Here is an 8009-nt window from a genome sequence, read left to right on the forward strand (position 1 = left end):
GGCTTACCCGGCTAACCGTGCTTTACAATTATCGCGACGCGTTACCCAATCGACTGTCACTCTATAATACCTATATACGAATCGTCACGATGTATTCGATAACTCGTAACCGTTTCTTGCACTGTTTTTTTTTCACGTATTTATATCCGTCGTAGAACTATCCGCAAACAGAGGAGCGCCATCTTGATTTTTGCTGTCGCGGAACTAGCCGAATGAGATGCGCGCGCAGCCGACACAGCTGTGAACGGGTGCCATTGCCAATGAACGCCGCGGCATTTAGGAACACGCGCGAACCAATCACATTCCAGAATCGTTCATTTCATTAGGTTACTTTCTGTCATGTCATACTTATACCATGCTATCCCATTTTCAGTTTAACCTTTTAACGATCTTAAGTATTTTGTGTTACACCACTCCCTTTCCCTGGTTGTGATTGCTTGTAACTAAACGACACACGCATAGACATTTATGTACATACTTTACTTTATATATTACGAGAAATTATAGTTAGAAATTGTAGAAATTACAATCCTAGTTCTATACTCTGATTGGCGGAATACGAATGGAATTTTAGCGCAAAATTTAAATGTAAGAATTTAAGATATGTAATTTGTAGTATTCTGTTGAGTAATAAAAATGATAAATAAATAAATACGAAAGTTTAAATGATGTGAAAATGTATAAGAAGTATAGTTTGTATGAGTTATATATTACTTAAAATTTTGTTGCAAGAAATCTGTGACGGAGATTATGTGTACTTCGTAAAGTTATATTGTAGTTATGCCGATAGATTGCGCCTACTTGCGGAGAAGCTGAAAACGAAAATTGAAAGACAGATCTATACAGATAGATACAGAAATAAAGGAAAGCAATTTTTTTTTCTTAAATAGTCTTTTTCGTGCGTGCACCCATATAACACTCAAATATAATTTTGTTAAAGCTACTATGGTCAGTTGCTTCCCTCGTTTCCTTTTTCGCTGACTATTTATTGTTCCCTACACGATATCTGTCTTTGAAATTTTGTCTTGAGCTCCTCGAAAAGATGGCGCAATCTATTTCGATATTATACTCCATCTTGAAAACTAAGTTAATCATGGCGGCCAGAGCTTCGGCATAAGTGAGTTGTGCGGTGTACATGTTAGCAGTGATTGGTTTGTTATTCTGTTGCGGTATTCGCGTAGTGTTCGGTTATTTTCATGTATAGCTGCATTCTTAGTGATTAGTATATTCGTAGTTTTTCAAATAATTATTCGGAAAAGACAGTTAAGCTCATCGAAATGGGCCGCTCTAGATCCAGGACAAAATCTCCTAGTAGACGGCGTCATAAGAGTAAGCATTCAAGGAAACGCTCAAAATCACGTGAGAAGCATTCGAACAACAAGTACTCCGACAAGCCAAAAGAACGTAGTTCTAAATCAAGGTAATATATTTTACTTTGTTATCGAATATATGCATATTGGAATCGTTTCGTTCTATTGAGTTTTCCGCCATTTTGCTATACACACATTCGATAGAAGAAATATATGTTACGTCTGATTAAAGATTTATGTCTTCTATCGTTGTATATATCTTATTACGTTGTTACCAACATTCTATTAATAAATGTTGCAATGTAGTAGATGGGTTTCAAGCCCATTTATCTTGCTGTTTCTATAAAATTTGAACGCATTTATTTATGCACACAGGAAACGATCCCATTCTGCATCCTCTAGTTCAGGCTCAGATGCTTCGGATGATGTACACATTGTCAGTCATAAGAAACGTTCATACAGAGACAGGGATCGCAAAATGGATGAGGTAGAGAGGCTGGCAGAAATGGAACGTCAAAGGTAATTAACTATTTTAGATTGATTATTATTTTGTTTGATTTACTTGCTTCTATTTAATAAATATGCCTTGACTAACAATAGTTATCTGTAATATTTTTGTTTTAAACAAAATATTATGATATTATAGAGGATAACATATTAGATTATTTTATTATTTCCATATGCACTTGATGTTAAGGTACTTATGCCTAAAGATTATATTCCATATTTTTCCATATTTTTTAGTCTTTGTATAATAGACAAAATATAAAAAAATTTTAATGCTTTTTACTTAATTTTTAATTAATAAAAAAATTTTTTTTATATATTTTGATTTTATTGGTATACGTTTTTTTTATTTATAATTATGTTGTCAGGAAAAAGAAAGAATTATCGAACAAAATCTTCACCGCAAGTGCAGTTGGGTAAGATTGTATAACTATCTCATGGTGGTGGGTCAATTATGTCATATATGTACATACATAAGTCTCAGATATTTTAATAGATACTATATATTTTAGAATTTCGTAAATATGAACACACACACACTTTACACATACAATATTATGTACTAGTATTCTAAATATATTTTTATGCTTTATTAACTAAAGTGTATTTGATTAAATCAAATAAATACATTTTATACGGTTATATTTATAGATTGTTGAAGTAAATTTGGTAAAGAAGTAAACATATTTGGAAAGTGTGTGCTACTCCTGTAGCATTAGAACAACAAAATATTTCTGTGCTTACAGAAGGCAGCGTGAAGTAGAGCAAAAAATGGTTGAAGAAGAAGCTGCAAAGCGAATAGAAGAACTAGTGCAGAAGAGGGTGGAGGAAGAGCTAGAAAAGCGTAAGGAGGAAATAGAAGCTGAAGTACAAAGGAGAGTAGAAGAAGCTAAAAGGGCTATGGAGCGTCAAATGATGGAGGAAATGGAATGGAGACAAGCAAAGCTTCGTGAGGAGGAGAAACGAAGAGAGGTAAGACCAATCCAGAGAAACATTGGCCAGTGTTAGCCCAAGCGCTGTTTCGATCAACAGGAAATAAGTCTGGTGCTCTATCCTTGCATTATTTTTATACATAACTAGATGATATATTTTGGTAAATGCAGGACTATAATACGAATTAAATATATAATAGAGGAAATGTATTTTATAATTGAATAGCTTGACTGGTAAGATGCAATTTAATTTAAATGTTTTTGAAAACTATAAAGAGAGGTTAGGGTACTATATGTTTGCGTGTATTGACGTAAAAAAGAATTAGAAAATTCTAATTGGATATACCAAAAATTATATAAATGTTACTAATTGAACATATCTATGGTGAAACTAACATGTGTGATTGTAGCGCTATATTATGCCTCTATTTCGCGATCACAGCGTTTGGGCTTGAAGCATTGTGGTTGATAACTATGAGAAAAATTATTATTAAAAAGCCACATTGCTTCGACTTCCCAGCATCCACTGAGGTCGCGTTGTTGGGAATGTATACTTTCTTTTGTGGAAAGAATTTTGCTATTATAGGCGCATGTATCGGATATTTATGAACAGAATATTGTATTTCTACCATGTATATATTTATATATTTGTACAACATTAATACCTTTCATCACACAATATTTCGATTGCCAGTCGTATCTACTATTGAAGAAGTTGCGTTCGAATGCACTAGCTGCGTTTTTTCTCGCCACTTTTACAATCGTTGTACCTGACAATCTAGCAGACCTAATTACTTATTGATCTAGTTTATATCCGCGTGTCTGAATGTCCACATAATCGCATCGTTTAATCTCTTAAAGAGTAGAGAAAGAAGCATCCAATTACTTAAAGTTAGTGATCCCAAACTTTGTAACTTGCTAAGCAGAAAAAAAGAATCGTAAGTTTGAAATAAAGTTATTTTTCTATGAAACTATAGGAAAGTGATGTTTTTCCCTGAACAGTTTTTGCTGTCAGTGAAACAGTAGATTTAAAGAATTGTTTAAACTTTTTTATGAAAAATCTCATCAAATTTTATCTTTAAGAATATGATTGCATAATTGTTTTTAACTTTATTTTGACGGTACAATAACAATGATATTCTTATATTTATAGAAATAAAAATTGCAAATTAGATTTCATCCTTTTTAATAGATATCTCTTCTCACGTACGAGAATATTCTATTTTTTCTTTTAATAATCATAGAATCTTCTTAAAATATAAGATGAATAATATTGTATGATTACTTCTATATCTGAAAATCGAAAATAGTATACCTAGTTTACCGTTCTTGATAAAATGCTTTTTTGGAGAGGTTTGCATATTATAATGAAAATAAATGATAGAATTGCTAATAGATTTTAATGATAATGATAATGGAAAGAAACATTTATTCTATTCCGTAACTTTGCTATTCTAAGCTCTTCTAACAGCTTTAATTTAGTATAACCAATATTCTATGAATTACAAGACGGGGTCCTGTTATTTGATCTAATTGGCAATGATTTTAAGTACTTAAATATTTACATGCTCGTCTTTAAGTACTTATATTTTTTTTAAATACGAATCTTCATTTTCCTTTAAATACGAGTAGGAGTTTTCTTCTACTATGTTTTTTATGTATATGCACAATTGGTTATTTTCACCCCCGGAAAATCAGCACGTTCCGGTCAAATGGACAGCGACCCTGATTACAAGTTGACCATACTTTTATCCTTATTGCTTTGCACATTGAGTTTGCACTGAATATGTGAACAAGTTTGGGAGAAATTTAATTAGAAAGGGAGAGGTAGACCTTAAAGGGCAGAATTAGAATCCCATAGCAACAAAGCACGACCTAGCAATATATAGGTCACCTTCCTTACTGACTACCAACAGAAGATGCCGGTTTTTTACTCACTGCTGAGTGATTGTCGATGAAGAAGGCATCCCCTACGTGCTGGCGTGAGCTTCATTCAGGTATTATCCAATTTATATATTCATAATTCATTTTATACCGATATTATTATTATCATTCTTTGTTTAAACACTATATATCGGAAAGACAATATTAGGGATTATTTTAGATTTGCTATATATTAGTACCTGGGACACAACGCATTCTTCGACAGGTCGGGGCGGATGGCACCACTCGTTCGTAAATATTTTTTTTAATACGTTTTCCATCTCTTTTTTTCAAATGCACATCAGCCATTATGGAAGATACATGAACAATAATCATTATTCTTTGTGAAATGTTCTTTATTTTTTTTTTTCAAACTTTTTTTTGTTCGTCTTAATAAAATATTCTTACACTTACTGCATTTAGATTTTATCCTGCACTTAACAAAGTTACTCAACGTGTCGCGTTTAAGCAAGGAGAGTTGCAATTTTTTGTACGTTCTTTTGCATGCACAGTGAATTGATTCAGAATCATAATTCACGTTTTTTCACTTTCAAGTGGCATCCTAAGTCGTCGTGTTTCCATCTGGGGAATCTGTCAATAAACAGCATTCGCTGGGAACTAAGAGGAGCTCATTTAATCCAAACGAAGGAACTGGGTTTATATACATCCTCCGTTACTTTTGTCTCAACAAGCCATCCTAATTCTTTAAAACCCGACCTCGAAATTTCATATATATTCCCGACTATTTTTCCCATATAAAAAACAATGGTTCTTAGGATGTGTAACACTAGGCTGTTGGCATAGCGGCACTATGATTTTTGGATATGAATGGTGTAACAACAGCTGGTGAGCAACACCATCATTGCTTCGTGTAAATAGATCCCATTGTCGTTGTAGGAGGAAGAGCGGAAGAAGCGTGAGGAACTAGAGAGGATCATGGAGGAGAACAACAGAAAAATAGAGGAAGCTCAGAAGAAACTGGTAAATATCCGGTAGTCTAAGTCGTTCGTAGACTGATATTTTAAACGAACGTACTCGTTGATAGGCTGAAGAAAGATTGGCCATGGTCGAACAGCAACGTTTAATAGAAGAAGAAAGGCAAAAAATGAGGAAAGAACATGAAAAGCGTGTTAAAGAGGAACAGAAGAAAATTCTCGGGAAGAACAACTCGAGGCCTAAATTGTCCTTTACGCTAAAGCCAGTTACGTGAGTCTGTCTCATTTCGTGCAGTTTTACATGTGATATTCATACATCTTGTCGATTTTGGAATTATTCATGTTCCATAAGAACATTCGTCATGAGCGGCGCGTACATATGTACATATATAATGCAGCAACAAGATCCAAAGTTCACTCCGAATATATTTGCGAAAATCATCGAAATCAAGCGACGTTGAATTTTTTTATTTAATTATGATGATAATACGAACATCAGAATTGAATAATTAATTCTATACTTGCCAGATTTCGAAGCCCGATGCAGGTGGGATTTTACCTGTTTGAGACTACACCGATGTCAATACAGACGAAGGATTTCTTTTTATAGTAGGGACATAATAGAGGCAGAATTTGTATTCATCCACGTGTTTGTCGTAAATTTTTCTATACTATAACGGTATACATTTTGTACAGGTATGCTCGATCTGTTTGACGAAGGTGTAGTCTAGCCTAGTTAGGTGTGTTCTACAAATTGCAAATGCAGTTCATATATTGTCGTTTCTTCGTAATTATACTCTACAAAAAATAATTTTATTTCAGTTAGATATATTAAAGAAACGAGAATCGTATTTATAGCGTTCGCGTTTTTAAGCTCGATAACAGTTGAAAATTTTCAGATGGTCACATTATGAATACGACCAAATAGATTTTGTAACTATGCAAGTGCATAAAAGAATTTTCTACGTAAATAGATAATTATTGTGCATTTGTAACACATAATACACAAAGCTATTTCGGAGAAATAGTAACAGAAGAGCTAGTTTCCCTAGTATACTAAATCGAGAATCGTAATGGAATATGCATACATTTAGAACCTAATATAGAATTCGTTTTGTCAACAAAAAATAAAGAAGAACTGACGTAAACATGTTCTTTCTAATCAAAATTAAAGTAAGGAATATGAAAAGACAAATGCAATGTTGAATGGATCATTTTGTACGCATCAAAACATATGAATGCAACAGTATATCTTGGACTTGAACCAGTATATCTTGTGCGCATTTGTGTATAGATATGTATTGATATAACGAAAAAAGATCTGTTCATTTAGGATTGTATACCTAAAAACATTGTTACTTGTAAAATAAACGTTTTTATTAAATCTTATTTAATTGTCCTTTGTCATCCTACTGGAATACTTTTTTATATGAAAAGCTGATGTTTTTTTTTTATAGTTTTCGAGGTGAATTTGCTGTTGAAAGTAGTGCCTTGCCGCGAATTCCAAGACTCGCTCCTTTTCCTAGAACGTTCCCGTAAAATGGACTGCGTTGTTTGAAGATGCACTCGAACTTACCACGAGGAGCTTTTTTATTTTTACGACGATCTATAACCACTTAAAATGGACACAATCGTGTTTTGTTTAATTCGCTGTACACAAGGTAAAAATTATATAATACAAATCCAATAATTACCTTTAATAGTATCTTCTATTATTTCTGGATAAAGTTCCTCGGTAACAGTACTGCTCGGAGGATGCAATCGTGGATTTGTATTTATTTCGATTAACCAGACCGATAGGTCATCCATTATTAAAAAATCAGCGCCGTATAATTGGAAACTGTTTTTTCGATTGACCATATTTTCTTGGGATGCCAGAAGTGCGCCAATTAAATTTTGCTTGATACCTGGTTTAATGAGTCCCTCCCATGCTGATTCTCGGTCGGTATTTCTGAGAAACGGCAGACAATCGAGTAATTGTTCGAGGTTTCTTTAAGAGTCGATATAAAATGCATACTTCAAGTATTCCTTGAATTTCTGAAGATTCCAGTGAAGTTCGCTGGGTATCTGTGCGTTCTGCTTTATTGTCTTTCTGTACTTCAACTGCACAGTCGTGTTACATAAATGAATCGATTCGTGGAAATTGTCGAGAGTAAAATCTTTCGACGCGAAACGAAGCAGAATATCCCTTCAAAACAAATAATTCTGTGAAGAATTGCTAAACAAAACAAGTCGTTGAAAGGTTAAAAAAGATCGATACTTGTACATCCAGACTGTAAGAGGTTGCGTACTGGTTATTAAGAACCACTGTCTAATATCAACTTTCGTTTTATAAACGAGTAGAGGTCGTTCTAGATGTGATTAATTATTAATTTAATTTATTCTGTTTTTTTTTCTGCTAC

General features: G+C 33.4%; 2 protein-coding genes across 5 annotated transcripts; one reads left to right on the forward strand and one right to left on the reverse strand.

Moving 5' to 3' along the window:
- Positions 1-897: 897 nt before the first annotated feature.
- On the forward strand, positions 898-6996 carry LOC126872721 (UPF0430 protein CG31712). 4 transcript variants are annotated; one of them, XM_050632861.1, is made up of 6 exons: positions 898-1420; positions 1773-1829; positions 2186-2233; positions 2564-2789; positions 5570-5653; positions 5718-6996. In XM_050632861.1, exons 1-6 carry the CDS (start codon positions 1278-1280, stop codon positions 5880-5882), a joined length of 723 nt encoding a protein of 240 aa, XP_050488818.1. In that variant the 5' UTR covers positions 898-1277; the 3' UTR covers positions 5883-6996. The 4 variants fall into 4 exon arrangements, with proteins under 4 accessions (XP_050488818.1, XP_050488819.1, XP_050488816.1 ...); XM_050632859.1 differs by having other exon boundaries at positions 905-1420; positions 1686-1829; XM_050632862.1 differs by lacking the exon at positions 2186-2233 and having other exon boundaries at positions 903-1420.
- LOC126872729 (tubulin glycylase 3A-like) lies at positions 6682-7934 on the reverse strand. The gene is made up of 4 exons (XM_050632871.1): positions 7868-7934; positions 7625-7795; positions 7302-7558; positions 6682-7222 (listed from the first exon to the last, which is right to left on the reverse strand). The coding sequence occupies exons 1-4, from the start codon at positions 7873-7875 to the stop codon at positions 7059-7061; spliced, it is 600 nt and encodes a 199-aa protein (XP_050488828.1). The 5' UTR covers positions 7876-7934; the 3' UTR covers positions 6682-7058.
- Positions 7935-8009: the final 75 nt, after the last annotated feature.

The sequence above is a fragment of the Bombus huntii genome, chromosome 13, assembly GCF_024542735.1.
Source record: "Bombus huntii isolate Logan2020A chromosome 13, iyBomHunt1.1, whole genome shotgun sequence".
Classification (NCBI taxonomy): Eukaryota; Metazoa; Arthropoda; class Insecta; order Hymenoptera; family Apidae; genus Bombus; species Bombus huntii.

Coding starts and splice junctions, on each gene's coding strand:
- LOC126872721 (XM_050632859.1), top strand. CDS start 1,278: ATGGGCCGCTCTAGATCCAGGACAAAATCTCCTAGTAGACGGCGTCAT. Junction 2,790..5,569: donor AGGAGGAGAAACGAAGAGAG/GTAAGACCAATC, acceptor TTGTCGTTGTAG/GAGGAAGAGCGGAAGAAGCG. Junction 5,654..5,717: donor AGGAAGCTCAGAAGAAACTG/GTAAATATCCGG, acceptor ACTCGTTGATAG/GCTGAAGAAAGATTGGCCAT.
- LOC126872729 (XM_050632871.1), bottom strand. Junction 7,559..7,624: donor AAATTCAAGGAATACTTGAA/GTATGCATTTTA, acceptor GCCGTTTCTCAG/AAATACCGACCGAGAATCAG. Junction 7,223..7,301: donor AATAGAAGATACTATTAAAG/GTAATTATTGGA, acceptor GTCCATTTTAAG/TGGTTATAGATCGTCGTAAA.